The 15,606-nt window shown below is 38.3% G+C and overlaps 1 protein-coding gene across 2 annotated transcripts; it reads left to right on the top strand.

Annotated features, from left to right (window-relative positions):
• Positions 1–4,217: 4,217 nt before the first annotated feature.
• Positions 4,218–14,791, top strand: gmcl1 (germ cell-less, spermatogenesis associated). 2 transcript variants are annotated; one of them, XM_055019446.1, is made up of 15 exons: positions 4,218–4,536; positions 5,245–5,432; positions 5,530–5,649; positions 5,767–5,863; positions 5,953–6,050; positions 6,167–6,279; positions 6,415–6,480; positions 6,883–6,967; positions 7,067–7,157; positions 9,116–9,256; positions 9,367–9,436; positions 9,571–9,646; positions 9,741–9,886; positions 12,766–12,853; positions 12,964–14,791. In XM_055019446.1, exons 2-15 carry the CDS (start codon positions 5,253–5,255, stop codon positions 13,105–13,107), a joined length of 1,515 nt encoding a protein of 504 aa, XP_054875421.1. In that variant the 5' UTR covers positions 4,218–4,536; positions 5,245–5,252; the 3' UTR covers positions 13,108–14,791. The 2 variants fall into 2 exon arrangements, with proteins under 2 accessions (XP_054875421.1, XP_023125755.1); XM_023269987.3 differs by having other exon boundaries at positions 4,219–4,536; positions 5,245–5,428; positions 5,526–5,649.
• Positions 14,792–15,606: the final 815 nt, after the last annotated feature.

The raw sequence follows: 15,606 nt of genomic DNA, 5'->3' as shown, positions 1-15,606 counted from the left end.
CATAATACTAAACAAATCCTAAAGAAGCCATTAAAAACTTAAAATTGATTGGTTCCATAAAAATAAGAAATTTTGAGAATTGGGTCATTTTGATAGAATTTAGTTTTGTAAGTTTTCTTGTAAATAATAAACAAAAAAATATAAATTGTATTTGTTTGTGTCTGTCTAATGTAGCCACACCTTTTGAAACACAAAAAAGATTTTTCCAGAAATATTTTGTGATAATATTTGAAATTGTGTAAACTTTTAGGGGTGTCTGGAAACTTTTGTCCACCACTGTATAAATCAAAAACACATTTAAGAAAAAATAAATAAATAAATAAATAAAAACACATTTAAAACTATTCTTCGAACATGAGACAAATGACAAACATCAGACAAAAAAGACCCAAAAAACAACAAGATAAAATATTACAAAATGAGACAGAAAATGACAAAAGCGAGAACCCAAATGACAAAAAATGAGACAAACGACACTAAACAAAACAGAGACAAAAATTAGACAAAAAAGTGGACAAATGACAAAAATGAGACAAAAAATGCCAAAAGCGAGAAACAAAACAACAGAAAAACATAAACGACGCAAGCGAGGCAAAAAGACAAAAAATGAGGAACAAAATGACAAAAACATGAGACAATCGACAAAGTTAGACAAAAAAAGACAGAAAACAACAAAAACAAGACAAAATATTATAAAAATGAGACACAAAATGAACAATGAACAATCTATTTTACTTCTCAATCAAAACAACTTTTCGTGGTCTAGAAATTATTTTAAATTTACAGTTTTATAAATTTACAATCTGTAGTTAATGTCTTCTCTGTGATTTTTACATTTTACAAAGTCGTCCTGTGGGCCGGATTGGACCCTCTGGAGGGCCGGTTTTGGCCCGCGGGCCACATGTTTGACACCCCTGCTTTAGGAGGGCAACTACTGCAGCTCTGATTAGTGGTACTATGGCTCTTTCTTTACCTCCTGATTGCAGATTCATACTTGGTCGTATCCTCCTCCATCCTTTTTAGATCATTGTAAAGTCAGATTTTTTTTTCAATTCCTCTAGCAATTCTTTTCCTTTTCTATGATGCGGATATGCAGATAGACTCCGTCCGTAGATCCAAAACTGAAACAGTTCTTTTGTTTATAGATCATTTTATTACAATATTTCTGAAACTGAGGGTGGACTGGTTGAAAATCACAGGTGTACTAAATTTACTTTCAATGATAACAAGTTTTCTGACTTGCATGTCAGTGATCACAGTTAACACAGAGATACAAGGGTGTAGGTGTGTTGTGTTTACTGAAGAGTAGGCCAAATTCTAGGCCAGAAAGACACACCACAAACACAAACCATAACACTACCAAAGGTCTGTGACCAAATATACACACAGTGGAAAAACATGAAGCACACAAATCAAACATATCTAAAGAGATTGTTCTGTGATATTATATAATGATAGCATAACAAAGGCAGTCAACACTAACTCCTGCTGGTGAAACTGTGTGTTTTTTCCCATTATTTTAAGCTTTTCTCTTGACTATAGTACCTCAGGACACCACTGGAGGGCAGCTGTATATTCTCATCTGTTCGGGAGCATTTTGTTTATTGATGAAGAGACTTTGAAGAAGGAAAAAAGCTGTGGGGTTTTTAAATCTCAGGTGTTTAAGCAGTAGGTAGTTCTCTAAAAGACACACGGTTATGTGAAGGCTAACCTTGTTTAATGCCTCCTTGAACTGAGAATAGATTAGGTCAGTTTATGAGTGAAATAATTCACAAATCAAAACCAGTTTTATAGATAGAACTGCCTTTAGAACCACAACATTTATAGTTATATTTATCTTTACTAAAAACATCTTTTGTTGTCAAGGAATACCCCCTCTTACAGGTCTGATTATTTCTTTAAGGGTTCAATGGTGACCACTTCTTTTTGTTGTCTATAGAAACGGGGTATATGTTTTGACCATTGCCAATGATTGTAGACTAAACACTTTATCTGACTCAGGATTTAGGTTAGTCTCCACTCAGTGAGGTCTTGGTCCACCTGGGTTTGTTATTTGGAGTTGTGTGTGAGTGGGAATGAGGTGTGAGAGGTTTTGAAGTGGTCTAAAATGGAGAAACATGAGAGGCTTCAGTGAACCAGTAGGTTTGGATGCAGTGATTCTGTCTCACTCAGACAGCCAGGGGACTATAATGAGGCTTTTTAATATCACAGGGAGGCTTTTTGTGTCTTTTTTCATCTTGTTATTTATTTTGGATAAAGGTAAAGCTTGATATCTGCAGATCTAATTTAAATGTAAGACATTTAAGTCGTAATTCTGATTTTTTTTTTTACTTTAAACATGCTTCCAAATTCTTTTTTTGTTTCATATTTGGTTCTAACATTAATATATTTTGTTACTAGTTTCTGTTCATTGCACACATGACAAAGAAAAGTCACTGTGCTTCATGTACGCTAGATATGTTCTAAACATGCTATAAGTGTGCAGTAAAATGCATTTTTAAAATTTTGTTTCTCTCCTTGTGAATTCAACGAGCAAAGTGCAAATACTTGGACGTGATATTCAGCATGTTTGGCTCTTTGTAAATTTTATGATTACATAAAACTCATGGCACTGCCTTTTCTGTTGTGGGTATTGATTTCCACTGTTCCATCGGATTTTTTTTTTTTTAAAGCCTGCATTCAGAGTCAACACAATTTGGTTGTGCCCTTTGGACTCCTTTTAGAATACAGACAGACCAATCGATAGGGTTCAGCTGTTGTTTAATTGTTTAGGACAAGTCATCTTGCTTTAATGTTTAGCTTCATTGGTTAATTAGTATCTGTTTAAAGGCTTGTGAAAGATCTAAAATAATGGGTGCAGAAAGCAACATTAAAATGAACAATATTAGACATACAGTACAGTATAGAACAGAAGTGACTATATCCCAGTGCAAGATCAATTAAATGTCAAATGATTTCAAATTGCCTCTTAAAAACTGCATTATTTATAAGTTGCCAAGTAGAGCATTTTTTCTTACGAACAGTCACAAACAAATAGTTTCTCAAGACTGTATTTAAAATAAAGCTCAGTGATCAACTAAAAATCAGTCAAAACACGGTCGCACCACTAATCAGTGTGAATAAGGCTCAATAAAATTTTTGAAATTTAAGTATTTGTGTCAACTCACACAGTGTGAAGAACGCTGCATAACGTCAGTGTCTATCAGCAACATTCAGGGAAAAAAAGTGAATACATAGTCCTGACAGTAAAGCACAGAGGTAGGTGTGGATGATATATGTGATTTATGTGTATATGCAATATATTGATATGTAGAACACGAGTGCAACAGTTGTTGGGTAGATGATATTTATAGACGGCACTGTGAGTTCCTGTGGATTTTCCCAAAATACTGGCTGATGAATCATGAATCCTCATCTTCAGAAACTTGGCATACGAGTAACACTCAAAGAAAAAGAAAAACATTTGAATGTCGGCACTGATTTTTATTGCATTGAGTGCCTACTGTGGAATCTGTATTATTAACATAGTAAATCCAAAATTCTGTTTTTTAATTTGAAGGAAAGACCAAATACCCTACTGTTCAACGTAGAGATAAAGCAAGTATTGAGAGGTGATACAGTAATTTCAGAATCAGAATGAGAATAAGCTTCAGTGGTCAAGTACGTACAAAACATACAAGGATTTCGGTTTTGGCTGTTGGTGTCAACCTAGGAATATGGAAAGAGAATAACAATATTTTAAAAAAAACACTATAGAAAGAAGAACAGGGAAAACAATAGTAGTAATAATATTTGCACTAGTAATAATGTTTGGACTAGTATTTTACTAAGTTGTGTTTTTTGTCTTTTGTCTTTTTTTTCTTCTTTTCATTTTATTTTTATTCTTATATTACTTGTTCTACATTTGTATATATGTTTATCCCTATTTCTTTATTATGTCACTGTTGCACTGCCTGCTCTACGTGCCTTTTTAATTGCCCCCTGGGGACAAATAAAATTTTCTGAATCTGAATCTGAAATTGAACATAATATATACATAGATATATAGATATTAACTAGCTACAAAGGAATATATAAACACATTTAATAACAAAGTGATATAGCACTCACGTGTTGTATACTGTTTGACTGGTGGTGTGTTGTCATCACTCTGGCTCTAGGGGGCGCCGGTGAGCGCAGCCGCCGCATGTGTGACGTTCAAATGCTGCTGTGAAGCACCGAGAGAAGAAGAAAAACAAAAGCAGCCTCAGATTTTCAGGGTAGTTACACATCATCTCTTGCCTCTGGGTCCATATTTACTGATTCTTTTTAAGAACAATGTAACTGGAACCAGAGGGAGTTTTGCGCTCTGGAAGCTCGTTTGGAGCAGCAGCCAGTCAGAAGAAACGCTGTTGCTCCTCTCAGACGTGCTTTTGTTTGCTATTTTGGCAGCTAAGCTAGCTCTGAGGTTAGCTCCCCTCGGACTGGCTCGTCAACGTCCGTCTGACCTGAGATTATCAGACATTAACCTTACACCTGCCCTGCACTAATCATCAGGTAAGTTAGCCAAGCCCCTCTTCTGTAAACAAACTGTGGATCAGGCTAACATGGGATCAGAGAGGAGCCCTTGACTTTGCTGTGGATAGGTGTAACAAATTAAACTTCTCCCAGGATTTGTGCTTATTATTTTGTAGCATCAGCCTAAATAATACTAGTACACAATAATCTACTTACCTTCATTAGAATTAAGTCGACCAGTGATAACAACCTCTCCTTAACTAATAAGTTTGAGCTAATGCTATATGTCTTTTTTGTAAATATTGTAGTTAAATAATGGTGTTTTTGATGAAGACATGGAGGATATGGTGATGTAGTTGCATTATAGATAGATAGATAGATAGATAGATAGATAGATAGATAGATAGATAGATAGATAGATAGATAAACTTTATTGTCTGTTCTTTGACAAGGCTCCAACAATAAAGATACAACACATAAAAACACACTTAAAACACAAGCTCACAAAGTACAGATGTCTAAAAGGAATGTTAAAAGAGATAGCAGCTGATAAAAAAAATATATGCAGTGTTCAGTGTCTTATCTCACTTTGTTCAGGGTGGTTATTGCAGTGGGAATAAAGGATTTTTGTAGATGTTTTTATACAGGTTTTATGTAGAATACGTTCCAGGCATGTTGAGTCGTACAGCTGTGGTGCTAAGTGAAGACATGGTGCAGCTGACCTGTTTGTTTTGTGTTTCTTTGAAGAGATAAGGATGGGAAACCTGGGCAGCAGGTTCCAGTCCCCCTCTCAGGGACCAGAGGAGGCTGCAGAGGGTACAAGTACCAGCCGCAAACATGGCTGTGACTGTAAGAAGAGGAAACGAAATGCTCAGTGTGACTGTGACAGTGAAGCAGACGAGGACGACGCCATACTAGATACACCTCGCAGGCAAGTCCAGTCAAAGGACCAAAAAATCAATACAGTGTCAAATATCTCTCAGTCTTTAGTATTTTGTTGAACTTTCTTCTTCTTTTGTTTTGAGCAGGAAGAAACTGAAAAGTACATCAAGATACATTTATCAGACTTTGTTTCTAAATGGGGAAAACAGTGACATTCGCATCTGTGCTCTGGGACAGGAGTGGAACCTCCACAAAGTGTACCTGTGTCAGGTAAAAGAGACACAAAGCATCTTAAAAAACAATCAACAATATGTTTGTCTTTCATGTGGGTTGTCATTTAACATTCCTCTGCTTCTGTTTACGGTCCCTTTTTCTTGTAATTTGCAGTCGGGCTACTTCTCCAGCATGTTCAGCGGCTCTTGGAAGGAGTCCAACATGATGGAAATTAACTTGGAGATCCCAGACCAAAACATCGACACTGAAGGTGAGTCACCGTAAAATGGATGTTAACCGGGTTGCTTTAGTCATGATATTGTTTTACTGAAAGCTCTTTCCTGGTCTGCGTTCCTGTAGCTCTGCAGGTCGTATTTGGATCTCTGTACCGTGATGATGTTCTGATCAAGCCCAGCAGAGTCGTCAGTATTCTCGCTGCTGCCTGTATGCTGCAGCTGGTGGGTAAATGCGGAGAAGTCAGCCATTGTCTAAAAATGAGCATGTTTGACTTTGTAAATATGCAGTCATATGATCCAAAATGTAATTAAATCTTCTGGTCTGTTAATGTTGGCAGGATGGCTTGATCCAGCAGTGTGGTGAAACTATGAAGGAAAACATCAGTGCGAAGACTGTGTGCGGCTACTATGCTTGTGCTAGCATCTATGGCCTGGATTCAGTCATGAAAAAGTCAGTTTTCTATTTTTTGATTGTTTTTGCAGTATCTGTTTGTGCAGTATTTGTCCATACAGTGCTGCAGGCTACAGCATTTGTTTCTACAGTGTCTTTACATCTTAGTAAGTGTATGTACATCTCTTTCTGCAGGTGTCTTGAGTGGCTTCTTAACAACCTGATGACCCACCAAAATGTTGACCTGATGAAAGAAATTGGGTTTGTGTGATTTCAACATGTTTTTTTTGTTTGTTTGTTTTTTGTTTTTTTTTTACATTTTTCTAACATTATTCTGTGTTGCAAATATGAAGATTTTTAATGGAGGGCCAGGAACATTAAAAAGCACACCAACGCGTGTCGGCTTACGCCTTCATCAGGATGTGAATTCACATCCTGATGAAGGCGTAAGCCGACACGCGTTGGTGTGCTTTTTAATGTTCCTGGCCCTCCATTAAAAATCTTCATATTTGCAAACGATGAGTGCCTGGACCTTCTCTTTTGTGGACTATTACTATTGCCGTTTCCCATGAGCACCTTCGTATTGCAGGATACCAGAAGCTCCCTGTTGAATTTCTTTTCATTATTCTGTGTTGATTTTGACTTTCTGCTCTGCATTTACAGTGTGGAGGTGATGGAGCAGCTCATCCAGTCCTCAGATCTGTTTGTAATGCAGGTGGAGATGGATGTATACACGGCTTTAAAAAAGGTTGAAGGAAAACATTCATATACGGCATCCCTTTCAGATACAATCACTACACGATCAGCCCTGTTTAATCAGCTTCTTTGTACTTTTGTCTCTCTGCAGTGGATGTTTCTGCAGCTGAATCCGTTATGGGATGGCCCCATCAAGCAGCTCCTGGCCGACGCAGACGCCTGGCTTTGTAAGCGCAGGACAGGTACTGAAAGCAACAACTTGTGAAACGGCGTCTTCTTTAGTTGTCGAGTCAAGTTTGCCTTCTTTGTGTCAGTCGACTCGACAAATCCTACAAGCCCGGGCAGAGATAATGGGTGTCACGACAGCGGTTATCAACTCCCTTTGTTAGTCCAGGCTTTCTTTTTCAGACTCTGTGCGCACTCACATGAAAGGGGGTGTTGAATGCGTCATGTGACGCTTCTTGGGCACAAATTGGACAGATCACGTGCTGCTTACTTCATTCAGAGTAACATGTTGTTATAACAGAGACATATAAAGAATATTTAAACAAATATTACAGTACAGAACGCTGCTACTGCAAATGATGCATGAGAGGAATGTGGTAGAATATTGTGAACAATGTGTTTACTTATTTTATTGATCAATGCAGGCACTTATAAACAAGACAGAGCTGTTCAATTTTGATTTTTTCCCATTTAAACATAAGATTGAAGAATTCTATTTAATCTGAATGTTCCATAGTGAAGGATACTACTTCAGTTTTTGACTAAATTAAACTGAAATTAATGTTATTGAATGAATATTCATCTGTCTTCTATTAGCTGCAGAACCAGTAGTGTAAAATGGATTTGACAGCAAATCAGGACAAAACATAAACATGTATTTATACATTTTCTGTATCACCAACAGAATGCATGTAAGTTCCACAGTACTGTAATTGCATGGTTTTGTTCAGTGGCACTACAGCGGAGAATCATAGAGTCATCAGGAAACAACCTGGTTAAAGGGAGATGTTTGACACTGAAAACTTTGACTTTACGTCCATCATACCTTCTAACCTGTTAAGTTTGCTTTGTAGAACATCACTCTCAAAAGATGCAGCAATTTAATAGTAACAACAAATGAGACATAAAATTACTGACCTTAAATGAACATTATTTAACGCTGTCATTGCCTCCGTTGTTATTGTCTTTTAGCTTAGCAGGTAGTTTAACTTTTATTTACAATAGTGCAATAACATAAAGTAACACTGTTCTCTTCTTAACTTTTCTAGTGCAGTAACACAATGTATTATTGTTATTCTAAAGTTAGCATTTTTAAGCACAGTTGTACACACCATATGTCCTACCATTTCAGAACATTTAACCATCATGTACAACCATCTGTAGAAGCTGTACATTATGTGACACTGTCTGCACTGACATGCTTATGTGACAATCAGCGTTAGTTGGTCGGTCTGTCTGTCTGACTGTTAGCAACATTACTCAAAAACAAAGCAATGGATTTAGATGAAATTTTCAGGGAAGGTCAGAAATGACACCAGGACCAACTGATTAGATTTTGGCAGGATCCACGGATTTGTTAAAGATTTCTGTATCGTTGATAGTGCAATGCCTCCAGTTGGAGGGCAGAAATGTAGGACAGGCGTGAGCCTTGACCAGTTGCAGTGCCTTTTTGGCTGCCTGTAGAGCCAGTCAGGTCTTTCTTCCTCTTGATTCCCAAAGGAATAAAACCAGCCATCCATTCAGAATTCCAGTTAGGAAAATTGGGATATCATGCTTGGAAGATGGGCATGCTATTCCAAACACTGTGGGGTTGGAACGGATCAGCTTACACTGTGGAAAAAGACACAACTTGTGGGGCGCAAAGGGAATATATTCTGTGTAGTCTTCACTTGTTGTCACTGTAACCATGACAACAAGCGAACACTATGTCAGCTGCCTGTTGACGATCACATGATTGCAGTCCTACTACAAATCGACCACTGCGGACTTATCGAGACTTATCCGTTGGAAATGATACAACGACTGAGCAGCCTTGGCGGAGTACTGCGCTCTGAGTGCTTATGTAGTTATATCTTGAACTTACTTTTTGTATTTCTTGTCATGTTTTTTTATATGTACCATTTTTATGTAGCTTTTGTAACACGTGAATTCCTCTGGTGAGAGATCAGTACAGTTTATTTTGTCTTGTTTGCAGATGTGTGTGAGAAAGAGCCCTTCTTGAAAACAGAGGAAGGTGCACCTTTTCGTTCAGTGTTCAAGTTTGTGCGTCTCCAGTACATCATCAACGATCTCGCGTCGGCACGCATCCTAGAGAGAGACAACATTCTGCCACCCGGTAACGTGCTTCTGTCTGACATCTATGTCCCTCTTATTTATAGTGAAATATGTCCTTCATGTGTCTATGTACTGTTAATATTGTAGCATTGATTTTTTTTTATATTACAGATTGGCTTTCATCAGTGTACAAAAACCAGTGGTTTGCCATGCTGCGGACAGAATTTGACAATGATAATGGGTGAGAATATAAGATTAAACCATTGTAACGAGCCTGTGGAATTTCAAATACTGTGTGGCATAACAGATAAATTATATGGACTAGAATAATTTTAATGCTCATTGTGATGATGAAGGCATCTTTAATCTCATTAGACCTCAGGAGCCCAACAAAGATGAGTTTGAAGTGAGCAGTATGAGGTGTGGCAGGAAGCTGACTAAAGATGGAGACGTGAGTTGACCCGGCTGCTTCTTTGTTTCCACACAGTTCATGTGTTTTGAATCATTTCTACAGAAGACAAACTGTGATATTCTCCTTTTCTCAGTACTGCTGGCGGTGGACAGGCTTTAACTTTGGTTTTGACCTGCTGGTGACCTACACAAACCGTTTTATAGTCTTTAAAAGGAATACTTTGAGTCAGCCATGTGGGGGCGCTGTGAGTCTGCAACCCAGGAGACATCTGGCATACAGGTCAGTGGTGCAGTGTTAAATAAGGGAACTGAAATGATCATGTTGAACTGCAGAATAATAATTACATGTAAAATCAAAGGAACACATATCTAAAAAAAGCTCATCTGGAAGCAGACAGATAAATGATTAAGTATTTGTTAAAGTTGCTTTACAATCAGGATCACAAAAATATTTTTAATGTAACTAATTTATAATAACCTGTATTGCTCTTTTAGTATCATCTATAATTGAACCTGTTTTCTGGTTTGCTTCTAAAATCATGCCCAGCACTTCTCTTTAAACATGCTGTATAAATAAACTTGATTTTATTTGATTTGGTGTGAAAACTCCTCAGTACATAGCATGATGACTTACAGTTTAATGTGTGGGTTGCAGAAAAGTCCCTCCATAGTAATGTGACCAAAGTGGCACCGTTTGTTTTTAAATAAAAGTGTTACAGTAAAAAAGTGACACTGTAAAAGGTTTGGTACATATTTCACATCACAGCTGATTTGTGCAGCTGAGCCTTTTTGGTTGTTGTAAATCGTAATAATGTGTTGAAAATTGGGTTTAAGGCTTGTTTAAAGGCATAGTTTGACATTTTGGGAAATGTGTTTGTTTGCTTTAGATCAGGGGTCACCAACATTTTTGAACCTGAGAGCAACTTCAAGGGTTCTGAGTAGTACGAAGGGCACCTTGTTTGATACAAACTTCCTCAATAGCAAACTTGTGCCATCATCTTTAAACAATAATAATAATAATAATGAAAATAATACGTAAATAGACTGTCTGATCACATTTATGTTAGTTATTCCTTACAGTAATTATTAACGATTTCCACAACAATGACGGTAGGAAACACACACACACACACACACACACACACACACAATCAGAGGTATCCCATCTCTGAAACTTTTGTAAATATCTTTCTTGACAGTTTTGTATGAATCAGCATATTTGCAGTATTTTGTTTAAAATCACACCAGTTAAAATTCTGTGCAAATTATCACTTCTAACATTTTTAGGAAATCATTAACTGTCATCAAATCATGCTTCATTTGTGCAAACCACTACCTTTGTAACATTTTTTGAACAATTCATGAACTCTGTCCCATGTTTGTACAATTTATCAGTTATGTAAGAAAAAAAAAATCAACTCTCACATTTTGAAATGAATCCTATCACATTAGTACTAATCACCAGCATTTTTTACCAGCATTGCAACATTTTTAACAGATCATAACAACAAATCATTACATGTTTTCAACAGATTATTTTTCACATTTTTGTGTAATGGCACGGTGTTTTGAATGACAACATACATTAGCTCTTTCTTTGTCTGTAAATGTGTGTTAGTGGGAAGCCTGGCATTGCAGAGCTTATCATGTCTTACCTTTACCTTGCAGCTCACAGTTCAGATGGTTCAGGTTCCCAGTGATGTCCGTTAAAATGCAAGGGAAAGAATCCATGCATCAACTCTTTAATTTCGGCCAACAGTGACAAAAAACGCTGCAAAACTGGTCTCCTGCTGATCCCTGGGGTTTCTGTGTGTAGTAACAGGTCACCATGTTTAGCTGACAGCTCCTCCAGCAGGACCTTCAATGTCCTGGTTGTTTGGCTTTGGAGACCTTTATGATCTTCACGACACGAGTCATCACATGATCAAATCCAGCCACTTTTGCACATACATATGTCCTGCTGGTAAATGCTGCAGTGGTAATGTAGGAATGTTGGGAAGTCTGGATCACCTCTGCATCGTACAATGAAGCCTGCATGCCGACCCGTCATGGAGGAGCCCCGTCAGTCGACACTGAAATAAGCTTTTCTAATGGTACATTTTTCTCCATGAAGAAACTTCGCCGCGTAGCAGATGCCAAAGCTGCCTTTAAGTCCCGGGTTTTCCTGTCCGTAGTGAGCATACAGTCTATGTGCGCTAGCAGGTGGCTAGTTAGCATGGCTAGTTAGCATGGAAGCTTTGTAGCGGCTAAAGTAGCGTCTCTCCACATTGTGTCGCTTTGCCGACGCAATACTCGCCCCGCAAATAGGACACATGCATTTATCTTTCACTGTTGTGAAAAAGAACTCTTCCTCCCAGTCATCGTGAAAATAGTGTTTTCTCTTTCGCTTCTCTGTCATGTTTTGGGGGTAAAAACCACATTTAGCTTCCCAAAGCGTCTGTGCCCGGACGCTTCAGCAGAATGACGTGGTCGTTTGACATGCGCAGTGAAGTTTGACTCGGACAAGGTCAAAGTTCATTTACACCGAAGACTTTTTTTTTTTTTTTTTTTTAAATTATAATAAATATTGTAATTTAAAATCTGCATTAATGTAAGTATTTGTGCTTTAAAAAGAACAGCAACTATAATTATTATAAGGAATTTCATGGTTACTAGTGTTATTTTTAGAAGGTGTGGCGGGCAACCCACATGGTCTCTGCAGGCAACCAGGCGCCCGCGGGCAGCGAGTTGGCTACCCCTGCATAAAAATACAGCAAGACTACAATTGAAACTATAAAAATTTGAGAGAAGATGGAAACCGATAACACAAGCGACACCAGAGCTTTAAATATCTCTGTTTTTTAAGTGTATTTCATTTATTTACATATGTTGCTTTTTGGTTGCTTACTTACACGTGCTGGTGAATATTAGAGAGAAGTCAGATTTCAAGATTGTTGTTTGTATCTGTGTAAAATATGTGATCTTGACTTATGTTTGACTTGACTTTAACATGATATGGACTGAGTGGGTTGTAAACTGTGGCGGTGTGATTTTTGTACATCTGCATCTGTTGTACTTATGAGGAATAAATAAAAAGTAAAAAAAAAAACAGTCTGCATTCATCAGCAGCTTTGGACCTGGGAAGCTTTAACTTGTCTTTTACCATTTTGATTTGTCCAGGTTGCGTCTTGCCTCCTTTGATAACCGAGGAAAACTGGTCTGTAGTCGCTCGACAGGTTACCAGCTTCTCACCCTTGAGAAAGACCAGGTCAGTGAACGCTGTTTACCTGCAGATGTGCATCATTATCACTCCTTTACCCTTGATCAAGTGCAGTCGTATACTTGCTTCATATCCCTCCTCTCTCTTCCTCCCTTCAGGAGTATGTGGTGATGAACCTGGACAGTCGGCTCTTATCATTCCCCCTTTACGTTTGCTGTAACTTCCAGTATACTTCGCCCCAGTCAGACCACCGTCCAGATTCATCAGAACAGGAAAGCACTGCTGCTCGCAGCGTGTCTTGATGCCCGTTCACCAGCCGTTAACTGCTACCATTCCTCTGGTAACGCTGAGACACTGACACAAGCTTGTATGTGCAATCCACCACCATATTTAACACCATTTCGAGATTGGACATATCGTCTGCATGCTCTATAACTCAGTGCGATGTTTGGGGAAAACGTTTTGTATCTGTGTATTCAGCATTTTGCCATATTCAGAGTTGGGTATGTATATATGGGGTTTAGAGTATAGGAGGTATCAGACCATCTCCTGATCTCAGAGCAGCTTCTGTTCCTCTTGTATCATCACCATGCTCTGTCTGCACTGAGATGCTGGACCATTGTTAAAGATGGAAAACCTCCTGGTCTTTCAAGAGAGTGGAAATCTGCTCTCGACTCTGAACTTAAGACCTTTAAACAGTGACTACCTGATGATACGAGCTGGAGATTGTGAAACCTTTGAGTGTTTTTTTTTTTTTTTTTTAATGAAACCACTCATTTGGACAACTTATCATCGTGGAATACGGGAACATCATGAGGGAACAGCACCACAGAGCAAAACTGGAGAGTCTCCTCACATTTCAGAGCAGTCGTCAGATCATGGGTGCTTTTCATTACACCACCTTATGTCCTCTCTCCTCCTGTGACCACCACGGAGGATCTTCCAATCTGTTAAACGTACAGGAAAGGAGATGTCTGGAGGAGCCTAAGGCAACAGGGAGATCCTACCTCTCATATCTTCACCAGGAGGAACGAAGACACAAGGAATAGACATGAAAGGGAAGCGAGGAAACACCCAATGTCACCTCCATGACGCTGACGGTGATCAGATCCGCTCTTGGCATCAGAAACTCAATATTTGACTGAGGAGAAAAGCTTACCCAACATCCGTCCTCAGGTGTGACTTTACGCAACTTTCCTCGTCTCGGCTGCTATGAAAAAGTCGCACCACCAGACATCACTGTTGAATTGAGACGGGTTAACTGACACATACAGTAAAAGCAGGATTTTCAGCCTGTGATGAGTCACGCTTTAACTTTTACAGGTCAGTGTTACTTTGATCACGTCTCTGTAATAACCAACACCAGACCAGCTCCCATTAAGGCTTTTCTGTTAACCTCACATTCATCACAAACATCCAATTTGTCAAACTTGATGTGAACTTTAAATGGTATATCTTAGTGAACCAGCATTGTGAGACTTCAGGCTGCAGGATTCTTTCGCTTCAGCTGCATTTGCATAGTTAACGTGTGACTGTGTATTCTGTGAACACCAGCTCTCTGGTGTTTGCAGCATATTGTCTTTGTTGTGACTCACAGAAACGTTGACAGGCTTCAGATTTCTGAGGCTTCCTGCAGTATTTATCAGCGACACTGTTAATCTGGATCCACACAAGGGCAGACTTTATTTACCTGCTCCCATCAAATCACCTGTAATATTGCAGTTACGTTATATTTGTATACTTTAGTACAATTCATTTGGTCAATATTTGTTTGGCGATTTTGTAAACTTGCTGTTTCTTCAGCTATAAAGCAGACCTGTACTGCTGACTCATCTGTACAGCTGTAGCTGTCCTTAAGTTCAAAGTTAAAGGTGTTTTTATTTGGCCATTATTTATTTTTTTACTTCATTTGTATTTGTATGGATGTATTTTTGCAACAGAAGAAATGCATTTCTCCACTGCCAATAAATCTGCCCTTTGACTCGGGTTGTGGTGCTATCACAATGATCCTCCTCTTTCTCCAATGTAGGTCTTTAATATGGCTGCACAGATAATGTTTCTGTAACTGTTACACTTGATTCATATCATTCATTGATATGACTAATCGTGTACTAAGTACTTATATATTGCATATATACACATTTATCTGATGGTCATTGAGAAAAATCCATTCCTGCATAACACCACAGAACCTGTTTGATCTCATCTGTTCAGAACGCCTGATGTTTGTGAGGAATCAAAGTGGCTGGTCTTGGAATCAACCCATTTCCAAAAGTTATCCACTTCCTATTGGACAGCTTAGTATTTTAATTTATATCAGATTCAAACTAAATTACCTAAGAAGCAAAGGGAGAAATCTTTCTCTGCATATTCAAGAAACTTAAAGCTGTTGTGCAACATCCTTCTGTCAGAATGGCTCAAAGATCAGAGCGTAGGCAGCACCGCTTTTGTTTTCATTTGGCTCCTCTCCAGAGTCTGTTCTGGTCTTTGCAATAATGTCTTGATAAAAATCTGAAGTTTATTTGCTATAAACAATCCTGGCCACCAAAGTGTTCAAACACTTTTAAGTTATTCTGCAATTATATGAAGGACCAAAAGTAAGAATCTAGAGATCATTTTTTCATTTCCTAGTTTAAAGGCTCAGCTGCTGTCTTAACTTCTCACTTTATTTCTTTATGGTGATTTCATTATCATGCGGAGCAACTTTCTCCCATCTGCTGACTTATTCTCCATCTTGCTCTTGTTCCGTATCGAGTCCTTCATTTTCAGTTCATCTTCCTGGCTGCATAATTAATAATTTG

The sequence above is a fragment of the Amphiprion ocellaris genome, chromosome 17, assembly GCF_022539595.1.
Source record: "Amphiprion ocellaris isolate individual 3 ecotype Okinawa chromosome 17, ASM2253959v1, whole genome shotgun sequence".
NCBI classification, from domain to species: domain Eukaryota; kingdom Metazoa; phylum Chordata; class Actinopteri; family Pomacentridae; genus Amphiprion; species Amphiprion ocellaris.
The sequence above is the reverse complement of the archived record's forward strand: the minus strand, read 5'-3'. Positions and strand labels throughout refer to the sequence as shown.

Coding starts and splice junctions, on each gene's coding strand:
- gmcl1 (XM_055019446.1), top strand. CDS start 5,253: ATGGGAAACCTGGGCAGCAGGTTCCAGTCCCCCTCTCAGGGACCAGAG. Junction 6,051..6,166: donor CTGCCTGTATGCTGCAGCTG/GTGGGTAAATGC, acceptor TAATGTTGGCAG/GATGGCTTGATCCAGCAGTG. Junction 9,257..9,366: donor AGACAACATTCTGCCACCCG/GTAACGTGCTTC, acceptor TTTATATTACAG/ATTGGCTTTCATCAGTGTAC.